At 36.7% G+C, this 23,783-nt stretch overlaps 1 protein-coding gene across 2 annotated transcripts in view; it reads right to left on the reverse strand.

The window, feature by feature from the left end:
• Window positions 1-3,893: 3,893 nt before the first annotated feature.
• Window positions 3,894-23,783, reverse strand: part of pdzrn4 (PDZ domain containing ring finger 4) — a 33,171-nt gene continuing 13,281 nt past the window's right edge. Inside the window, exons 1-8 of one of the 2 annotated variants that reach the window (XM_058772150.1) lie at window positions 15,340-15,725; window positions 13,835-14,082; window positions 12,285-12,387; window positions 9,737-9,835; window positions 8,218-8,280; window positions 7,154-7,255; window positions 6,379-6,495; window positions 3,894-6,291 (exon numbers count right to left, since the gene is read on the reverse strand). In XM_058772150.1, the coding sequence (XP_058628133.1) occupies window positions 4,699-6,291; window positions 6,379-6,495; window positions 7,154-7,255; window positions 8,218-8,280; window positions 9,737-9,835; window positions 12,285-12,387; window positions 13,835-14,082; window positions 15,340-15,375 (2,361 nt within the window). In that variant the 5' untranslated portion in view covers window positions 15,376-15,725 and the 3' untranslated portion in view covers window positions 3,894-4,698. Of the gene's footprint in view, window positions 6,292-6,378; window positions 6,496-7,153; window positions 7,256-8,217; window positions 8,281-9,736; window positions 9,836-12,284; window positions 12,388-13,834; window positions 14,083-15,339; window positions 15,726-23,783 lie in introns of those variants that run through there. The other variant, XM_058772149.1, reaches the window with a different exon arrangement.

Genomic DNA, 23,783 nt, shown 5'->3' on the forward strand with positions numbered 1-23,783 from the left:
ACACTGTTTCAGACGTTCAAGACTTTGCCTCCAATATATTGTAGTTTCAAAACACTCACAGGATCTCTGAATGCACAAGAACAATTGAAAAATGGAACAGTTGTTTTGCAAATTAAAAGACATGACATTATTTTTATAGTATTATTTTTGCTTTCATACACTGAAAAAAAATTGGTATATATATATATATATATATATATATATATATATATATATATGTGTGTGTGTGTGTGTGTGTGTGTATATTTTTTACAGTTCAGATGACCCGACCCCAAGAATAGCAAAAATGAGGAAACATTTATTCACTTTTAACCCAGTGTTTATAAATTTTTTTATTTATTATTTATAGTACTTTTGTTATTTTAATTATTATTTTATATTTCTATTAGCTTCATTTTTATTTCATTTTTAGTTTTAGGTTATTTTAATACTTTAATTTAAATTTATTTTATTTCAAGTAGATTGTATTTTAACTGCATTTCAGTTGTTATTTCATTTTAATAAATTTAATAGTTTGAGTTAACAATAATAGTAGCTCTCTGACCTGAATTTATCTATCAACTTTTCACCTGCATCTTATTTCTTACAAACTCAAGTTTGCAGTGTTGTGTCTGATAGCTCATTAAAAAAATGCCAGAAAGCAACAAAAGTCCACAGGGCAGTTTCACAGACTGTGTGTCCATCATCAAAGTCAGAAGATGGCTATACAGAAAATATACACTACTGTTCACCTCCCACCCTGTCAGCTCTCTGTTCTTTTGTCTTTTCATCTGCCCTTGTTTTTGGATTCACCCCATTATTTCTGTCATGCTCTCTCATGTCTCTGCTTTCCCAACGGGCTTAGAGAACTCTGAGAGCTGGAGCTTCAAAAAGCATGCATAGGATGTTACGGGAGAGAAAAAATCAAATACTGCTGAGTTCAGCTCAAGTACACCAAAAACTCAAAAGGAATGTGACACTCTACACCCCAGAAATGATTAGTCATTACACACTATCAGCAGAGATGTTTTGTCAGGAGAGCTATCTGTGTATTCAGTCTGTCTAGACTCACAAATGTTCTGGTTGTTATTATTTACTCATGTTGTTTCCAACTTAGAGTAATTTTTCAGTGGAATTTTTTTTTTTTTTTTTACAAACAAATGTAAACAAATGTTTTTTATAGGTATAGATAAATATTTGAATGTGAAAGATAATACTATATAATCCCCCCCCCCCCTCTCTACATATATATATATATATATATATATATATATATATATATACACACTGTATATACTTTATACATAGTGAATGGATTGTCAGTGCATGGATGGATGGATAAAGATTGTCAGATGGATGGATGGATGATGAATAAAGACAGATAGATAGATAAATATAGTTGGTTGGTTGAATGGATGGATAGATAAAGATTGTTGGTTGGTTGGTTGGTGGGTGGGTGGTTGGTTGGTTGGATGGATGGATGGATGGATAGATAAAGATTGTTGGTTGGTTGGATGGAAAGATGGATGAATGGATAAAGACAGTTGAATTGATGGATAGATATGGATTGTCTGAACAATGGATGAATGGATGGATGGATAGATGGATGGATAGATAAAGATTGTTCATTGGCTGGTTGGATGGATGAATGAACAGATAGGATAGTTATGAATGAAGGATAGGTATGGATTGTTGGAACAATGGATGGATGGATAGATGGATGGATAGATAAAGATTGTCAGATGGATGTTTAGATATGGATGATCGGATAGATGGATTAATAGATGGATGGATGGATGGATAGATAAAGATAGTTGAATGGATGGACAGATATGGTCAGATGGATGGATGGATAAAGATTTTTGGTTTGTTGGTTGGTTGGTTGGATGGATGGATAAAGATTGTTGGTTAGTTGGTTAGTTGGATGGATAGATGAATGGATTGATCAAGATTCTTGGTTGGATGGTTGGATGGATGGATTAATTTTTTCAGCAGTTAACAAGAAAAGTGGTACTACAAATGGACAAATGGAAATGTCAAGGTTATGGGCCCCTATTTTAATGGTGTTACACGAAAGAAAACAACATTGGTTTTGAATGATGCGAGGGTGAGTGTAAATGATGACAGAAATTTCCTTTTTTTTGGGGGTGCACTATTACTTTAAAGAAGATAAAGCTCTTCGTCTATGTGAAGTGTGAACATCACATGGATTGACAGCAGTGGTCTCCATTATTCTTTGTAGTAAAGTAAAGAAAGAGAGTGAGAGAGAGAGAGACGGCGAGGGGAAAAGGCACTTGCTTTGATATCCCTTCTCTCGTTTCACAAGTCTCCGCTCTGTCAGTCATAATGAGCATTTATGAATAAATAAATGTGAAAGAGAACCTTAACGAGGTAAACGACTGGCACACATACATAATACAGCATCTTTTCATCACATTCAGTCCGAGAGAATATCCTTACACAGCAGGGCCATAATGCAAGACAGGAGCAATTTCTGTAGCTGGTAATTAGGAACAATTCATAAACCTGAGAGTTCAGCTTAGGCTGAAGATTGAAAACATGAAAGATTGAAAGAATCTAAAGATTGAACAGCTAAAAATGGAGAGGATTTATGATGAGAAGATGGAATCACAAAAACCTCCACATGCTGAAATATTCAAGAACGTATTCTGAGCTCCTGTGGCAGGCATTTTGTTGGCAATCCTTCTGATTTATCAGTAACACAAAAGAGCTTTCTATCAGCTGCATTACACAGGTGATTATGGATACATTCTTACAATTACAATAATGTCATTCCTTATAAAATTACTAGCTAACTGGTAAATAACTGGTTTATTTACTTGCTAAAGTCAATTTTAACTCAAAGTTTTGCCCAGTATTTTGGACCCTGGACATGTTCAAAAGGGTCTCAATGAAATCAGTGTTCAAGTGACTCAACACAGCTGAGGTTTATGGCACCCGTGCATGAGACCTACGTTAGTGTTATCACTTTGAAATAGAAGCAGACAGGTCTTTACATGCAGCACACATTCATAGCAAAGATGAAAAACATTAGACTTCAAAAAGCCTCCAACCTCCCTCACACACAAACTATCCTAACAACCTCAGGCAGCTTTCATCCATTCAGAACAATCTGTGTAAAAAAGTAATCTGCACATATTACCAAACTAATATCAAATGATCTTTGTGTCATACTGTGATATTAATTGGTATTTTTTCTGATTTTCAACATCCTTAAAATGATAAATTTAATTGTGTAAACAAAATTGCATCAGATAAACTTGTTTTCAGAGAATATATCTTATATGCAAATTATATTGCAAATTAAACATTTAAGCATAACTATAACAATTTTGAGAGGATTATGCCTAAAATAAGACTGAACAATTCATTAATTGGGTAAGAGAAGTAAACTTCATAATATCTTAACAGCTAACAATTTTTGCTTCTCTTTACATAAATTTTACCTACACTAATACCTAAGAACATTTGCATCAATTACAGTGCGGTGTTTGATGGTCTGACGGCAAGATAAACATTTAGGTATTTATGCAAAGAATTACATTTCCAGTCAAACAGATTTGATTTTAACGCAACTGTCTACCAGGTTGTCAGTTTAACAATGACAGTTGTGGTATTTGGATGAGATGCGAATCAGACAAATGCCAATGTTATCTGACTCTAATGATATAATCACAGTTTATCTCAGCAATGCAGTTCTTGATCTCAAGCTTAATTAGTTCAAGCAGTCAATCAAGGAAACTAATCAATCACAGCTGGAAGCTACAAATATCTTTGTATTCTGAGCGGTTTGGTTTCTGAAAGTCTGGAAACCATTGTTTGAGAAGGAACGATTACAAGACTGCAAATTTTTTAGTTATATAACAATAATTTATTATCCTTTTTTCCTCATGTAGCACACCTAGAACACATAGACCTGGCTACAAAGTTGTTTTACACATCAAAAAGAGACTAAAAACATGACAGCTAGATTACTCAAGGTGTCTCTTCACAACCTGTGGTAGAAAAATGAGCCTCTATACAAGGCACAATGAGAGTGGTAGAAACTCCATGTTTAGCGCCTGACTGAGATACAGACTGGGTCATTTGGCATTATAAAGATGGAATAAGATAACTTATTAGACTCAAAAATATAAATAATGTTCATACAGAACAGTACAAAAATCGTACGTATTGTATACAATACCATTAAAATGGTAACATCGTGCGGTATGTCAAACAACTCTTGTAAACCCATTAAACTGCAATGAAGACCTTAACCCATGAAGATCTTAATAAGAACAGTTACAGATATTTACATTTCAGATTTAAAAGATGTAATGGCAGCAAAAGCCGATATTCAAGTACTGTATTTTATATCGCATGAAAACTTGCCATTTATAAAATACAAATGCAAATGCATGGGAAGAAACACTACATTAAACCACAATGTAGTGTGTAAAATCCTATTAAAACCGTCTTTTATACATTCTAGTACGAAAACACAGCGAGGTCTGTAACGGTAGTGTCAACGTGTCAGTGTATCAAAAGAGTTTTTGAACATTCACATTTCTTGAAGTCTTGAGTTTAGTTGAGTTTTCACAAAGTATCACTCAGTTTCACAAAACATGAAAAATATCTGCATCTTCACCTTTATAAAATGGCCACTTGGAATGAGGCAAGTACATAAACTGAGACCACCTGGGGTCATGCTTTTCACTAAACTGTTGTGACTGACAGGAAGGCATTGTGAACTTTGGTGCCCTCAGGTGCTCGTGCTCCATGGCTCATGAGCTCTTGAATGGTCATCCAATTGTCAAGGATCTTCTTGTTTCGTTTCTTCAGCATCTTCTTATGGCTGAGCTCCAGGATGCTGACCTCTCCACTTGCCGTCCCCATGGTCTCCCTGAGGCACTCAAGCCGGCTCCTCTGCATGAACTCCCTCCTGCGCCTTTGTTCTCTGGCCCGTGCTAGCTGCTGCTTGCGTTCTTCTTTACTCCAGTACCGGCCCATCTTCAACTCGCTGACTGTGTCGTCATCTGTAGTCATCCCACCACTGCGTTCCTCCCGGATCCGTAAGGCTCTTTCGCGCAGGATGCGGTCCCGTGCGGGCCGACGTGCCACATACCTAGTTCCATCTGCTCGTACTTTGACCTTCCATTCAAGTCGGCCAGGTGGCGAGGGTCCAGGCCGTCCACGGAGGCTGAGGAGGCTAAGCTGGCTCTGGGAGTACTCCAGAGAGGAAGAGGAATGTTGTTGTAGGAGCTGCAGGTAACTCTGGTAGTGTCGTGTGCTGGGAGGCTGGGTTATTGTGGTGTTGCTGTGGTAGGGTGATTGGGAGTGCCGAGCGGTTGCAATCCTATTCCGGTTTCTTTCTCTCTCACAGCGCTCATCATCAGCTGGAAGCGCTGGGTCGGACTCCGAGGGGTTGCTGGGGCTTTGCTCCAAGCTGCTGGAGAAGGCCTGGCTGGGTCCTTGTGAACCAGGACTGGTGATGGGGGTCTGTAAGGGTGGTGTGGAGCTGGTGTACGTATGGGCACGACTGCAAGTAGGGCTACTTTGGCTGGGTAAAGACAAGATGGGACTATTGTAGGGACTCTGCAAGTGTTGGGTACTCCGAAGGTTCCTCTGATTGGTCAGGTGGACTCGATGCTGTAGAGAGTGATCTGGTGAACCTTCTGTTCCCAGTGGAGTTGAGCGGGAACTTTCGGCTGTATTGTAGGCACTAGAGCTGTCTTTATCTCTGAGCTTCTCACTTTGTAGTCTCTCAGGGTGTTCGTTGATATCCGCAAGCTTGGCACGACGCAGTCTACTTTCCTTATCTGCTCGAGGAGAGTCGTGCTTGCTCCTGCGCAGCTGGTGGGCTTGCATGATGCTCTGGCACTCAAGTTCAATGCTGCGCAGCTCTTCGTTGAGCATGTGCAGCTCCCGTGCCACTCCGCCCTGCTCCGTCAGGCTGCACTCGATAGTACTGCTTCGCCTGTAGACCAACCCGCATTCTCCACTATTACGGATCTGGCACTTGAGCTCCAGGAGTTGCTGGAAATGGTCACACTCCACTCCATTCTCGCTCAACTTGCCCTCCTGACCCTTCTCCTGCCTGGTCAAGCTTACGGTGTCCATAGGAACCAAATGCGAGCCCGCTTCCCACCTGTCCCGAAGTTGTCTTTGAGTCCATGTTTGAGGATGAGAGAGCAATTCAGGTTCGGAGCTCTCCTCAAAGCTGCATTTCACGCCACTGTCCTTCTCCAGAATGGTAGAGGAGCATGTTGCTGTATCGGTACTTGCTGAGGCATCCTCATGTCTTTTAGACTGCAAAACAAGAACAGACACAACCCTTTAATGCCATAACATCAAGACTTGGTGCCAAGGAATTTTGGCAAATAGGGTCACACTTACCCGCTTTACACAACCAGCTGTTTGAAGAATTCCCTCCTTTTTCTGTTCTTCTAAAATCTCCATCTTCAGCTCCTCTAGGAAATCTTGATGGTCTTCATCAAGCCAGCTTCCATCCATCTAAAAGAGAAGATCCCAACAGGGTTCACAACTTTGGGCCAACCAAGGGGTCAAGGTTTGGCATATCATGCGATAGTAGATGGCATAACTGCAAAAAGCATCTTTTTCCTTTGCTGGCCACTCCAAAATAGGTGTGTATTCTGGTGGAATACATATTTTTACAAGCTTTGGTAGAAATTTTACCATTTATACAGTCTTTTAGGAGGGCTTTTTAAAGCATTAAATGGACATTGTATATTAGCATTTTGCTGCCATTTACATCAAAGCCAAGTATAGTCACTTGTGAAGGGTTTGGGATCCCTGTTGAATCAAACCAACAGCATATGCTGGTTAGGTAGGTTTTGAAGCATGGCAGCTGGTTTGAGCTGGTTTAAGCTGGTCCTGAGCTTAGGACCAGTACATGACCAGCTTAAATCAGCTCATAACCAGTTTATAACCAGCTTAAACCAGCTCAAACCAGCTGTCACGCATCAAAACATACCTAACCAGCATATGCTGTTTTTTTTTTCAACAGGGATTAAACAATCTGAATTTTACTGACATAATTTTCATGTGGCTCTAGTCTCAGGTGATTAGCTCACAAAAATATTTAAATTAAAAATCCACACCAACAGAACTGTGGCACTTAATGTGGGCTAAGATTGGCTACCAGTCTCACCTGTCCTTCAGGTCTGGTGACAAGTAACACTATGGATCTGGAAATTTCATTTGAGAGGAGAGCGACAGCCTCTTCCCTGTTTTGCACGTCATGACCGTTTATCTGGAAGAAACATGGACACAGAGAGACAATTACATACACACAAAGATAATGACAGAGTGTCAGGATTTGCATACCGGAAGTACACTTCATCAGTGACAGAACTGGAGCAAAATTGCATTTCCTCACCCACCCCAAAACTAGGCCCCCCTTCTGAGACAACAACCTCCAGTCAATTATGCATTTACTAGAGAAGAGACTTTGCATCGATTACTAAGACTGCCGACTGGGCTGCAGGAGCCACAGCATTTATAAAAAGCTGTTGTGGTGGTACACGCCCAGACACACAATTAAGCAGCCTTTGACAGGTGCCGTTCATCTTTTCTTCTATAGAGTAATGGCACTGTCAAAAGAAGATAATAGGGGTGGAGAGAGTGAGACAGACGTGCACTGAACCACTGTATTCATCTCCCTCATGGTTACATCTACAGATGCCTAGTGTCTTTTGTATCTCGCTCTCTCTTTATCTTCCTTTGCCCATAAATTCTCCAAACCTTTAACCCTACTGTCACTGCTGAATGTCACACCAACTTGGTCTACATTCTGCAAAAGCAGAGCCATTTAAAACTGATATTTAAGTGCAATTTATCATGGTTTTCCAGTTTATTTCCTAGCAGCCTACTATTTTTCTTTTCCAAGATTTGTTCAGACACACACATGCAAAGCACTATATAGTGGGAAGTCATTATATTTTCTATATATTTAAATATATTTTAAAAAAGAAATTACTGTTTTATTTTTATATATTTAAATTTACATTAATTTTACACCACCTTTTTTAAAATACATTTTTAAGATAGATAGATAGATGTCAGTGCGTTACCAGAATTTTGGACCCGTTGTATCTACCAAATAAATAATCAAAATCATCATCTGCATTAATGGGATGATGGATAATCATTTTTGGAAGGTTAGGTTATGAATGAGCATGTGTAAATGTGTGTAAAAAATTACATTTTTCCCACCTGTAAAATTCTGTCTCCCTCTCTGATGCGTCCATCCCTCGCAGCTATGCTGTTGAGCTCGACCTATCAACAGCACAACAAACATGGCATCAATATGTAAATTGTCATAATTCATCTCAACACACCAGCAATAATTCCAGGACTTATCACAAAAAGAATTCATTATTGTAATAGATTAATTTGCATATCTGTTCTAAAATGACAAAAAAATAAATTCCTTTCAAACTATTTACAAAAGAAGGCAATATAATGCCCCCATATAATATATAACAATGGGAAGTGAATACTGCAAGGAATATATAAAGGATGTGGGAATATTTTCCTTTTCCCCCCCAAAAGTAATACATATTCATATATTCAGCATACTAATTAAAACAACCATATTCTTTATAAGAATTTATATAAGATTCTATGCTGGTTAACTTTTCTTCCTCTGAAATGAAGGTCTCACACGTCAGAGACATGCTGATAGAGGAGGGAGAAAACATTATTTCAGTACATTGATGAGCATTACACGAATAAATGCATTTTTAATGACTAATATTTGCATAACATACTTTCCCCCCCAACAGACATGTATTAATAGAACATTTCTGTAGGTTGTTTATGATACATTTTCTAGAGATGAAACATAAAGGAGAAGCAGTTCCCCTTGTTTGATGTTAGGTGCTCCACATTTACATATCTCTGAGCGAGAAATGGTGTAAGAACAGGCAATATCTGTTCAATAAGCTAGAGTTCTCTCGGTCGATATGCAGTCCCTGTTTTCAGCCTTTGTTTTCCTTTGGTGTGTCAAGTAGGTGAGAGATAAAAAAGAGCCATTTTACACTCCACGGGAGACAGGAGGGGAGCCATTGCTTGCTAATTAAAATCAGCAATTAAAACACTGCAAAAGAACTGTCTGTATGCAGAATAATTTTCCAAACTTGACTTGCTCTCTTCATGCTTGGCTCAGTCCTGGTCCTTGACTAGTCGTCTGCCATTTGAACTTTGGGAACCAGGAAAATGTTCCATATTAAACACTTGTGATGTGGAACAATGAGAATGGATCAAACTGAGCTTTTATCTTTTAATTACTTTTCAGAAAATTTAAATTGCTGTTAAAACGGGTTTGGTCCGATTAATTTGATTGCCTGCATCAAATTTGATGCTCAGCGCCACATCTTACAGGTGAGAACAACGTGTGCTAATGAATTAAACACAGATCACCAAATTACCATTCTTTGTTCTAAACACATAATTCAGTTCATTTTCAGTAGATCTTTGTCTGTAAATTGAACTGCTGCATTGAAAACCACAAAATGGAGTCTGAAACTATTAAAACTATTTCCTTTTTTAACACACTGTCTATAAAAGGCGTTGATTAACCTTCAGAAAATGTTGAACTAGGACAGCATGAACTATTTTATTGTCCATGCATAGCCAGTTTTACATCCCTGTTGTAAAATAAAATAAAATTCAATTCAATTCCAGGTCCAAATGATGACCATAATTTTACAATTACAAAAAAACTACCCACCTGGCCAACAAAAATGCCTGTATCTTCCTCATCATCAGTGCGGTAACAGAGAGTAAGACCCAGCTTTTCCTGGCTGTTCATTCGACAGAGTTCAATCTCCTGTAACACATAAACATCCAGATATATTAAAATACGTGAGTCATCCATACATCTCATTTATTCCATTCAAACCGAACCTTTTCCTTTGTATTTCAAGGGCAAGAAAAAGGAACAGACATCCAGAATGAACAGAAACATGAGCAACTATGAGCTCAGCTGTACTCAGAGCTCAGACAATTACCTTTATGCTCATTTTCAAGGCATTTATTTTCTTATGAAAGCAACTACTGCAGTTCAGTACATTTCACTAAGTACATTTCTAAGCTTCTAAACTCAACAACCGATTGCATTGTTTTAGAGTAGTAAAGTCATCTTAAATGTTTGGCTTTACATAAGGATGAAAAGGATGACCGGTAACGGTTCCTTCGCCTACAAAGAACATCAAACGTGTCCTACAAAAAGATGTGCCCCGTGAAATATGATATAATCAAGCAGGCAGAGGGGTTATATGTCAAGAATGAAGCCGGGCGCAAGTGACAGGACTGCATTTGAGAGACATTCATCTGTCAAAGGAGAGCAGTTAGCCACATCTCGACATCCCACGAACACCAGCCTCGGTTCAGTCAAGCAGAACGGCTCATTTATCGGTCGATGGTCCTGACCGAGCACTAGCGTCATACATCAACCGCTCCACCCTCCACATTAACCAGATTTACCACCTCGACTATACAAGGTTTTCCTTTTTCTTTCAAGAACACATACACCAAACTGTCAAGTGTCCTTATTTGGCAAATCATTTCTAAAAATGAGATACCAACATGTTCACGGCCACATCTGAGGTGTGATTAAAATAGGCTAACCCTCGTGTTTCAGCTGAATCTGGGTTACTGTCAGTCCGCACAATGGATGCAATTCATCACCAGCAGCATTAATGTGGCTTCATATTGATCTGCTCGAGAAGCTCAGCGATACTTCATATTTTCTGCAAGTCTATTGTTCAGACCACATGCTCATCAAAAAGGATCAGCCGACCCGCCGAGCAAAGTAATCCACACAATCTCCCTTAAACTAGTGCAGCCGGTGATGGAACTGGCAAATCGCTGTAATAATTTTACAGATCATAGTATTAATCCAGGATATGTGCCATATTCGGAAAGCTAAAGTGGTTCTGTCAGACTTTCCTCTTGGCCTGAAGGATGTTCTCGTGATGGACAGACTGAAGTTATCTCGCATGGAAGAGGCTCGTCCAGGCATGAAGACTAATGCAGGACATATGGAGGACAGTTATTACTGTGCATAAATCCTGCATAGCATGCACTATGCAGTTTTGATAAACAGATCCAAGAACGAAAACATGCCACTAATTTGCTAACATAAAAACTATTACCGTACATGAAAACAGAAAAATATGATCTGTTGACAAGCTGTTTATGCACCTACAAACAATTATTACGGTTACACTTTATATTAGGTGACCTTAACTACTATGTACTTACATAAAAAAATAAGTACAATGTACTTATTGTGTTCATATTGTATTGCAAAACACTTTGGCTGCTATTGAGGTGGGATATGGGTACGGTTAGGGACAGGTTTGGTGGTAAGGGTAGGTTTAAGGGTGGGTTAAGGTGTAAGGGATGGGTTGACAGTGTAATTATAAATGTAATTACAGAAATTAATTACAGATGTATGTACATATAAGTATTTTTAAAAATATACGTACGATGTAAAAACATGTATGTACACAATAAGTGCATTGTATCAAATGATTGATTTAAATGTAAGTATATAGTAAGCCCACCTAATATAAAGTGGGACCATTATTACAAATAATGATTCATTAACACATATGCATTTGTTTTTCCAAATGAGCACGAGACACAGTAGGAAAGAACATTAATGTCACTAAAATAAAACTAATTACACCTCAGTGGAGTCTAATCTGCCCCCCTGTTTATTAGTCAAAGGAATAATAGTATCGTTTGAGGGTTCTCCATCTGTTACATGCTACTTTGAAACATTAATAGCGAAGGAAAATGCCTTTTGAAACTCTTATTTTTGAAGTTTTTTACAATTAAATGAACCCAGTACATCCATCTTTCTGTTAACATTTAATTCAGATAATTTTATTGAAATGATTCATAAATATGCAAATAATAACAGTATAATGGTACGTAAATAATAATACTACAAAATAGATAAGGAAGTATTCATGTTTATGTATTCTTCCTGAATAAAAAAAAAAACTGCTAACTGAATATTGTAAGTTATGCGAAGCATGCAATAAAAATAGCTGTATTTATTACAATTTTTTTTTTTCCATGCATGCATTGACTGATATTGTACTGATTTATTCAATCACTCCACCAGAATCCCATGCATTTGAGGCGCACGTAAAGTCAGGTATAAATAGCTGGGCTGACTGTTTGTTATCGGGTCACCAGATGGCTGTTTACACCAGGTGTATATACATTACTATTCAAATGATTTCAGAAAGCATTTTACTTACCTCACACTCAAATTCAACTGCCCTGTCCACCTCTGCCTGAGTGCTGGCCACATACTCTGGACAATCAAAATATTCATGCTCCATAGTCTGAATGGAATGACAACTAGAGAAAGAGAGAACGAGAGAAACCAACTTTATACGCTAGGCTAGATTTGTGCCTCATATGCCTGAACTATAGACCAACCCTCAAGCCATGCGTTACACACCACAAAAGATAACAGAATCTGTTTGTAGTCTGGGGATGCATGTAATTACAAACAATACTCATTAATCTGTTAACACATCAAGCTGGGGTACAATTGCAAATGCACTGTTCCAAGATCCTAAGCAATCTGTGCAAAGCACACACACACACTCACACAAATGAGCTGAATCTTTGATTTTTCTTACTTGTAGCCAGACAAAGAGATTAGCATAAATAAATCCAAACAAAACACATTCACATAAGGAGCTAAATAATCAGATGTGGCCTATCATCCCCAGACACATGCCTTATTGGACAAACTGAAGCACTTGGAAAGCTGTAAAAGGGTATAAAACATCAAGAGAAAGCTCTGTGCCAGCATGTTTGATATTTTAGCACTCCATTAGGTTTTAATCACCCTGTATACTACTCATTACAGGAAATGGATAAGGGAAGCCACTACAATAATTACACATAGGCCCTGGCGTGACTTTTATGATGGCAGTGGGGGATATTTCATGGGGAGGAGGGGGGTAACGGCTGCTGCCTGGTGATGAAGAAATTCTTGACAACAACATGCGCTGGTAGGACACCATTAGTATGCATACTCGGATGGTAAAGAAGGGAAGGTAGCATTTGTTAAAAAAATTATAATAATAAATAAACAACCTAATAATAATAATAATAATAATAATAATATTTTAATAATTAATTCTTAATAATTGAATAATTAATTAATTAAATATTATATAAAATAAATATAGTAAATAAATATAAAATAAAATTACATTTATAAATATAAATATGCATATAAAATAGAAAATTATATATATTTTCTTTTTCATATATTTTCATTTAAATAAATAAACAACAATTTAATTAGTTAAATATAATTTAATATACATATACTAAATAAATATTAAATAAAATAACACATTTATAAATCTAAATATACATATAAAATTACATATGTATATATATATATATATATATATATATATATATATATAATATTATTATATTGATACAATTACATTCATATTTAGCCATTTACATTTATATTTTTATTTATTTATACTTAATTATACATTAATTAAACCTCCCATATATTGTAATTACATTTATATTTATAGAATTAAATGTATTTTTTACATTTTATTTCAATACATTATTTAATTAACATTGCCTAATTAAAATACTACTACTACAAAATAAGGATGATAATAATAATAATAATAATGTTATTGTAACTAAAAATAAATATTGTATAATAATCACAAATAGACAGTACAATAAACAGTATGAGGATTAAATCTTAATCTAATTAAGCCTAAATGTAATTAACAGATCTGGCAGCAGTATGTACCTGTCCGACAGCAGGAAGGGGCAGATGTCTGGCACAGGTGGGGTGGTGGGTCTCATCTTAGCCAGAGCCATGATGTGCTCAAAGGTGATGTCTGTCTGAGTGCACACATCCACCACACACACTTCCTGTAGACTGTTTTGGTTCCGGGCCGAGGGCCCCCGCCTCAACACCTGCACCATGATGGGATCCTTCCGCATGGCCTCCACCGTTCCCTCATGTCCAGACTTGGAAAATTCACGCCCATTCACCTAATAAAAAGAGGAAATAAATATCAATAGAATTTAAACTACACAGACACACACACACACACACACACACAGAGTAGCATAAAGCATTACATATGTCGTAACATTATTGTTTTTGTTTTTTTTATTCAACTAATATTATACATTATTTTTATGAATTACTATATTATTTTACAATTATTTTAAAAGGCATATATGTTTATAATAATGATTTCAAGAGACTTCCACGTTCTTAAGCATGCTTGTGTAGCTCTGATATATAGATTTCATAAGGGACCAAACAGTGTGCGTAATCAAAGTGACATCTGACATGTTGCACCTGACACCTGTCAAAACCGCCCCATCAGAATTCACTCACCCGCGTCAGCAGGTTCACTGCCAGACCAATTAAATCAGCTTGTTATAAACTTGGAGTACTCAGCCTTTCAACCGTTTATTTAAGACAGAATCATACCCGAGGTAATACACAAACTTTAATGCTGTAGGTTTGTGAAATAACTGACAGGTCAACACCCTACATGCCGCTGCTGAAACTGTTTTTATGATTAGTCTTCAAAGTGTAAACTTATTTTACTGGTCCAGAAACAAACAGAAACCCAACAAAAATCAATGAAAATGCAATGCAATAAAATTCAATGCAACGCAATAAAATAGAAAAAAAAACAATAAAAAATTAAACAAAGAATCCCATTGAGAGTATTTACAATGCAAGTTAATTCATGCATATTGTGGATTTCAACATACAGGTGAAATTATTAGGTAATGCTGAAAAAAACTAGGTCACATTCTCCACAGTGAGACTTCAAGGCTGGATCTCCTTTACACATGATTTATTCTAGGCTGAGCAGTTTACCTTCAGCTGTGGTTCCTATGAGGCAGAACTGGAAACCAGCCTAATTATACACGACTTCCTTAAGATTTCGTACCCTCATTTCACATTTCTTGTGAATGCCAACAACAAAGAGTGGCCTTTAGACCCTTTTCAACTATTTTCTTTTGTTTTGGGGAAGCGCTTAGCATTTGGCGCCTCAGGCTGTCAGCTACAACTGCTGTTGAATGACCTCAACATTCAACACAACATGACAGGGACCTTTGCTCCCAGACATTCATCAAGTCGTACTAGCATCCTGCAACGTTCCTAACAGGTAGACTGAAGAGCAAGGGATCATCGGGCTAGTTGTGTCTCACCAGATGGGCCAATTAATCCAGCGGTAACTAGGGAACAGTCAAAATATGCACACAGAGATGGAGACTCTCTACCTGCTGAATCTCTTCTTCAGAGCCGGCTGGGGTCATCAATGCAGCTAACTCAACAGATGCGATCCTCAGCGCTGAGAATGATGCTTGTGTCTGGTTGAAGCTAGTTAAATTTATTTAGACACAACACAAGCTAAAGGTCTGGTGAAAAAATGAAGGAAACCAAAACCTTACACCCACAAAAAATATGGCAGCATGATGGTTAAGGCAAGATGGAACAAACAGGAATAACGCTATTGCTTCACTTTTAGGATGCAGTAACTGGTATCAAGCATATGGCTGTACATTTGTGGAGAGATATTGTGGATATCGGCCAATGGATATTTCCATGCAAATATGTTTATTTCCTTTGTTTTTACAGTTAGATTACCATCATGTATAATGATCAGTTAATTTGTTAACAAAGTTGATTGTTAAAAATGTTTATTTTTAAATTGTTAAATAATGTAATAATGCAATTAAAGATGTTATCAAAATAAGTATAATAGTGATAAATGAATGTAATAATACATTTAATATTAAATACATAAAATATAATAAATAATAAAAATGCAAAACATTTTTACATTTAGATGACCTTTACAACATTCTAGTAAGTTAATAACATTATTCAAGATTATTTCATTGTAAATATAACAGTAATAAATATATGTAATACATTTAAAATAAAAATATATAAAATATTATGTAATAAATAAATAATAATAAAAAACATTTTAAATGCAAAACATTTAGATTACCTTTACCAAATATACATTTAATGCTCACTTAATTGTTAACTTAATTGTTAAGCTAAATTTTTAATTTGTTAATTTAATAGTTAAAAACTGTAATTTGATAACACTATTAAATATTATATCAAAGTAAACATGTAATACATGTAATATATTAATAATAAAAATAATAATTCATATATAAAATATAATACAATAAATAAAATATCAAAATAAATATCACTTTTTTCTGCTGTAATTGTGAAATAAATAAATAAATAAATAAGCCAAACATGTATGTACAGTATCTCACATAAGTGAGTACACCTCTCACATTTTTGTAAATGTTTTATTATACCTTTTCATGTGACAACACTGAAGAAATGACACTTTGCTACAATGTAAAGTAGTGAGTATACAGCTTGTATAACAGTGTAAATTTGCTGTCCCCTCAAAATAACTCAACACGCAGCCATTAATGTCTAAACCGCTGGCCACAAAAGTGAGTACACCCCTAAGTGAAAATGTCCAAATTGGGCCCAATTAGCCATTTTCTCTCCCCGGTGTCATGTGACACGTTAGTGTTACAAGGTCTCAGGTGTGAATGGGGAGCATGTGTGTTAAATTTGGTGTTATCGCTCTCACTCTCTCATACTGGTCACTGGAAGTTCAACATGGCACTTCGTGGCAAAGAACTCTCTGAGGATCTGAAAAAAAGAATTGTTGCTCTACATAAAGATGGCGTAGGCTATAAGAAGATTGCCAAGATCCTGAAACTGAGCTGCAGCACGGTGGCCGAGACCATACAGCGGTTTAACAGGACAGGTTCCACTCAGAACAGGCCTCGCCATGGTCGACCAAAGAAGTTGAGTGCATGTGCTCAGCGTCATATCCAGAGTTTGTGTTTGGGAAATAGACGTATGAGTGCTGCCAGCATTGCTGCAGAGATTGAAGGGGTGGGGGGTCAGCCTGTCAGTGCTCAGACCATACGCCGCACACTGCATCAAATTGGTCTGCATGGCTGTCGTCTCAGAAGGAAGGCTCTTCTAAAGATGATGCACAAGAAAGCCCGCAGACAGTTTGCTGAAGACAAGCAGACTAAGGACATGGATTACAGATGGTTTGGTTCAGATGGTGTCAAGCGTGTGTGGCGGAAACCAGGTGAGGAGTACAAAGACAAGTGTGTCTTGCCTACAGTCAAGCATGGTGGTGGGAGTGTCATGGTCTGGGGCTGCATGAGTGCTGCCGGCACTGGGGAGCAACAGTTCATTGAGGGAACCATGAATGCCAACATGTACTGTGACATACTGAAGCAGAGCATGATCCCCTCCCTTCTATTCCAACATGATAACGACCCCAAACACACCTCCAAGACAACCACTACCCTGCTAAAGAAGCTGAGGGTAAAGGTGATGGACTGGCCAAGCATGTCTCCAGACCTAAACCCTACTGAGCATCTGTGGAGCATCCTCAAACGGAAGGTGGAGGAGCGCAAGGTCTCTAACATCCACCAGCTCCGTGATGTTGTCATAGAGGAGTGGAAGAGGACTCCAGTGGCAACCTGTGAAGCTCTGGTGAACTCCATGCCCAAGAGGGTTAAGGCAGTGCTGGAAAATAATGGCGGCCACACAAAATATTGACACCTTTTGCCCAATTTGGACATTTTCACTTAGGAGTGTACTCAATTTTGTGGCCAGCGGTTTAGACATTAATGGCTGTGTGTTGACTTATTTTGAGGGGACAGCAAATTTACACTGTTGTACAAGCTGTACACTCACTACTTTACATTGTAGCAAAGTGTCATTTCTTCAGTGTTGTCACGTGAAAAGATATAATAAAATATTTACAAAAATGTTAGGGGTGTACTCACTTCTGTGAGATACTGTATGTATGTATTTTATTAATTTTTTTATTTTATTTTTATTTTTTTTATTTTACACAAAATAGTATAGATTTTTAATATTTGCCATAACATGACAATACATTTAACAATGACGGACCTGTATAATCAATAACTGAGCCACTCAACTATCTGAATTGAATCACTGGACTTTTAACATAAATGAAACTGTAAATAAGCATACCATGGATGGTTTTCATGGCTGGCTACTTGTTTTATGCCCATAACATTTGTTACTTCCTATGAAAGTGATTTAAAATCAGTTATAGTCAATGAATAGCCACTGGTGGAGAAACAGCCCATTGATTTCTATAGATTTAGATTGTGTCTAAAATATCAACGTGTGAAGTTCACATTGGTTAACGTTGATCCAGAGCGATATGAATTTAAAGGTCATTAACGTCAATGAAACTACCTGCCGCACACCAACAAAGCTTCACCAACCCACCTCCACATTTCACCTCAATACACGACTCTGAAAAGGTCAGGTGCCACCTGGGTTTGATAACAAGGTCTAAAACTGGAATGTACCGCAGTCACCTCAGACCCGTCATATTGATTTCAGACTTACAATACCAGCTCTGCCTCAAGAGGACCATGCAGTACATCAGAATGCTGAAAAGAGCAGAATCACAGCTAACATCAATGGAGGAGAGAACAATGTTTGTGTGTGTGTGTGTGTGTGTGTGTGTGTGTATGTTGTCGGAGCTGTCATATTTGGGTCAGTTCTCATCAGGTGACACATATCTACAGGCTTGTTTATTTTTTCCAAGCTGAATGATTTTGCACAGGTGAGATAAGCACAAAGAAGTGATAAGACTGCATGTGTGTGAGTGTGTGCATGTGTTTAAACACATGTGGCATGTGAGATAAGAATTGGATGGGAACCTCTTGGCCAGGCGACCAAACAGCAGAAAATGCAACAGCTACAGGCAGATGCACACACAAATAACATTACGTCAACCCAAAAAGTGCCAACGGCTGTTGAGACAACTGACAAAGGAGCTAAACATCGATGAAAGACGCCAGACTATAGTCTTTTATATGGCACATTTGTAAGGGAGTCACACTTTGAGTTTCTCAACACTGTGAATCCAAAAGGAATAAAGGCATGAGAGCATAACATAGTGAAATCCCACCTGGTAAGTGTCAAGCAATCAGAAAGGATTCTTCAGGGTATTATGTGTGAGCAAAAACACAATATCTAAAATTGTCCTATTCACAACTCCAAAAGCATCTTATCTTCATACTGAGACCCAGTCACCCATTTATTCACTGCAGGAGCTCAATGGCAACGACACATGTAAGTCTAATCAAAAAAGAAAGACTTTCCAACTCATAATTTCTATCAAAAACCTAAATTTAGCATATTGCTTTAGTGCTCAGACTCTTTCTCTGTGCAGCTGCAGGAGTCTATAAAACGCCCGTCGACAACCATCGTCTCGCTGTGGAAGAGAAACCACACAGATTCTGTCACACAGTCTGTTATTATTCTAATTCATTTTTTTCATTAGATTTACTCAGAGACTGATAACTAACTCGCCGTGTCGTTAACTATTCAGATATTCAAAAAGAGACTATTAACTATTTGCATATGCTATTTTCCATGTCGTCTCTGCGCTGATTAATCAACGTGGCAAGAAATTAATGAGAGGCAATTAGTCCCCCAACGAAACGCATGACTGAATGAGAGATGAGGAGAAAAAAAAGTGCAAAGACTTTCTGTATAAGTGAAATTTGGTGCAAATTACTGTCGATGTGTGGCAACAAGAATGGGGTTTTGTCTCATTATAAGTAGAATCCAAGCATACTAAACAGATTGCAAACAAACAAGCAAATTGAGCAGATTAGTCATGATAATAACTTGGGGTAATTCATTAAAATCAGACTCTATGGCATATACCCACATTTTCCACCATTATAAACTTGTTGTAAAAATGATCAGTTTGACAAACTTTAAACTGAACAAGCAACATTTATTTTAAATTAATATATTTAATATTTAATAATATTGAAACAACATTTAAATATTATTTAAATAAAAAACACCGTATTTAAAATAAATATTATTTATATAACAAATACAGTATTTAAAAAATGCTAAAATAACTTTATCCATCCAGTGACATTCAGTGTTATTTTAGTATCATTTATATACGATTCTTGTTTTTATATTTTGCTTTTTTGTTTTCATTTTAATTTTAGTTTACATTTTTAATCATTTTATGTGCTTCTTTGATTTTTTTCTGAAGATTCCTAATTAATTGGATTAATTTTTATTTCAGTTATAGTTTTACTAATATTTATATACTATTATTGTTTTTATATTTAGCTTTTTTATGTTTTAGTTCAAGTTTTAATAATTTTGTTATGTGCCTCTTTTATTGTTTTCTAATGATTCCTATTTAATATGGATTCATTTCTCAGTTTTACTAATTTTAGTACTTCAATATGAACTTAGTTATTTCAGTTTGCTGCCAAGGCAACATTTCTAATATTCAATTAAGTTTCACATCTAATATTTACATTTTTTATTAGTTTTATAACTGATGACAGGTGAGGAGAGTTTTCAGTGAAACCTGTTTGAAAACAATTATTTTTTAAATTTCGTTTGGTGATTTCAACCAAATGCTATTACAAATTATTCTAAACCTAATTATACTATAGAAATAAGACGTAACACCTAGGAAGGGCGTAAGCATCTGCAAGTACAGGCCTTCCCCCACCTTTTCCTTTTTTAACACGCATATCACATACACAATATTCCCACATAAGTATCTGTGATTAGCCTACACAGTATCACCATAGAGATTCAATCATCTTCACTGCCATTGCTTATGTGTGTGCTTTTGCGTTAAATTAAAATTCTCCTTTAGGGAAAAAGAATTACTCCTCAAAGAGGTTTTCGCCAGCAATATGCCACTGACTTGCGTTGGGAGTTTGACTACACAGCACAACGCTGACAGAGTTCACCCTGCAGGCAAATGTCTACCTTTCACAACATAATTAAATTCTCCATTAGCACCAACCTCGGTTTGATCCTCCGAGCAGTATAAATGCCTCTCATTCCTCTCTATTTTCAGGTACAAAAATAAATAATGCATTTGAAATAACTGGCACATATATCACACAGAGCTGTGTATGTCTAACTAATGAGTCCTTCAGCAGGACCCAGCCATGGATGACATGGGTTATGACAAACTGCGTCAACAAAACGTTTATTTAGTCTCAGTGTCTCACCACAATAACCCGACGCAAGCACTCTCAATATGTACAATCATACCGCATGCTGTCTTAGAGTACATCATGTGTACTGAGTCTAGACGTAGGGAATTGTTTTTCCATTATAGTCTACAGGAGTGTGAATAAATGAAATATTCTCAAAATGAGAACTGATTTTTGACTGGGTTGTGTCTCTTTGTCCACGTCGACTGCCCTATTTACAGGCCTTAAACCTAACGTGTTACAACATGTAGTGGCTTGTTGCTCTTTCTGGTCACTGATGGATTTCATCAGGGTTGCTGTGGCACTAGAAATTGCAAAAGAAACTAGATAAGTAAAGTTTGTGAACAAACTTTGAAGTTGGCTTGAAAAAGCCTTGTTTGAAAGTTTGAAGCAGTTGTAAATGCTTGAAGTTTGAATGTTTAGATAGATAGATTAGATAGTGATACATTGATAGTATGTTGCTATGATTTAGTACATAGCATGATTAACGTTGTTATCATGTTGTTAATATGTTTTAGCATGATTAACATGTTGTTAACATGTTGCTAGCATGTTTCTAGCATGCTTAACATATTGCTAGCATGCTTAACAAGTTACTAGCATGTTTTTAGCAAGTTACTAGCATGCTGCTAGCATGTTTCTAACATTATTAGCATGTTGATAGCATGTTTTAGCACGATTTGCATATTACTATTGCTAGCATGTTTTAACATGATTATCAAGTTACCAGCATGTTGCTAACATGTTTCTAGTATCACTAGCATGTTGCTAGCATGTTTCTAACATGATTAGCTTGTGACTAGTATGTTGTTAGCATGATTAACAAATTATTAGCATGTTGTTAGCATGATTAGCAAGTTACTATCAAGTTGCTAGCATGTTTCTAGCATGATTAGAATTTTGCTAGCATGTTACTAGCAGTGTTGGGCACGTTACTTTAAAAAAGTAATTAGTTATAGTTACTAGTTACTTCTCACAAATAGTAATTGAGTTAGTAACTGAGTTACATCATTATAAAAGTAACTAATTACCAGGGAAAGTAACTATTGCGTTACTTTAAAAAATGTTCAAATGTCAAATAACTTTGGATGCCCCCAATATTAAATATGTTAAATGAATGAAATGGACACTAAAAAGAATAAATTATTATTATAAAACATTGTACATTAATCTACACTATTTATCTACTGACACTTAGTATCAGTCAGTCAAGCATTATAATATAATATTATGATAATTTAATATTATATGATGATAGATCTTTAGTAATTAGAATAACCAAGTATGAATACATATTTGTCATCAATATAAAACGCACTAAGGATTAATGAGCTGCTGGGTTCATGAATATTAATCACGTTGTCTGCGTTCGCTCGAATTGATTTGCTGAAATAAAAACAGGGACGATAATATGTGAGTGCCAGCCAATGAGATTGTCCTTTGCGCATTAGTTCCGCCCACTAACAGAGAAACCGGCAGTTCTTAAAAGCTGAAGAATTCCAAAGGAACTCCGTTATTTTGACAGGAAAATACAACAAAGAATATTGTTTATATGTAGCGCGTCAATTCTGCATGTTATGAAAGACTCTCTTGCTCTGTATCTTTCTTTGCGCGCGTGTATGTGAGAGAAAGCGACGGCGAGTCGTGCGCTAGAGTTTATGGTACATCAAATACAGCTACACTGCGCATCCATTCAGATGAACTGAAAAATTTAATTCTAATAATATAATATAGTAACGCCACATTTTATTGTCAGTAACGGTAACGGCGTTGTAACGGAGGAAACAGTAATTCGTTTGATTACTCGTTACTGAAAAAAATAGCGCCGTTAGTAACACCGTTTATTTATAACGCCGTTATTCCCATCACTGGTTACTAGTATGGTGCTAGCATGATTAACAAGTTACTTGCATGTTGCTATCATGTTTCTTGCATGATTAACATGTTTCTAGAATGATTAGCAAGTTACTAGAATGTCACTAACTTAATGACTTCAAAAAGGTTTCCAAACACTTCCCCCACCTGCAATTGGTCGGAAAAACAGAAAGCCCCGCCCCCAGACTCACACTATTGGTGGAGCCAATTGTCCAAAATCTACTATATAATATGTGAAAACAGCATGCCAAAAGACTAGTATGTCCGAATTCATAGTATTCAAAAAACAGTAGGCAAAAAATACCCAGATCCATTCCTGAGAGAGCGAGATTCTGAAGTGTGTATCCGACTTTTCTATCCCATGGGGCCACGGGAGACCATTTGTGAATGGCAGTGAAGTGACACAACTGATGATGGTTGGTCACGTGACAGTGACAACATGGCACATGTAATTAAACAATTAGTAATTAAACAATTAATTCATACCATGTTCATATTATATAGAACATACTTTTTTGACAGTTGCAAAGAAAGTTCAAAATCAAATGTATACCTACTAGACAGTATACGATTTTGGACACACAAAATGTCTCTGTGTTGAGCTAGTCAGAATGTTAAAAAAAGACAATCAAGCAATTCCTAGCATATTACTCTTAGTATTATTATGGCAAAAATAATAGTCTGCATTCTGCAGTTCCAAATTCAACAAATGTTTTGAAAGAACACTGAAAAAT

The sequence above is a fragment of the Onychostoma macrolepis genome, chromosome 04 (assembly GCF_012432095.1).
Source record: "Onychostoma macrolepis isolate SWU-2019 chromosome 04, ASM1243209v1, whole genome shotgun sequence".
In the NCBI taxonomy this organism is placed as follows: domain Eukaryota; kingdom Metazoa; phylum Chordata; class Actinopteri; order Cypriniformes; family Cyprinidae; genus Onychostoma; species Onychostoma macrolepis.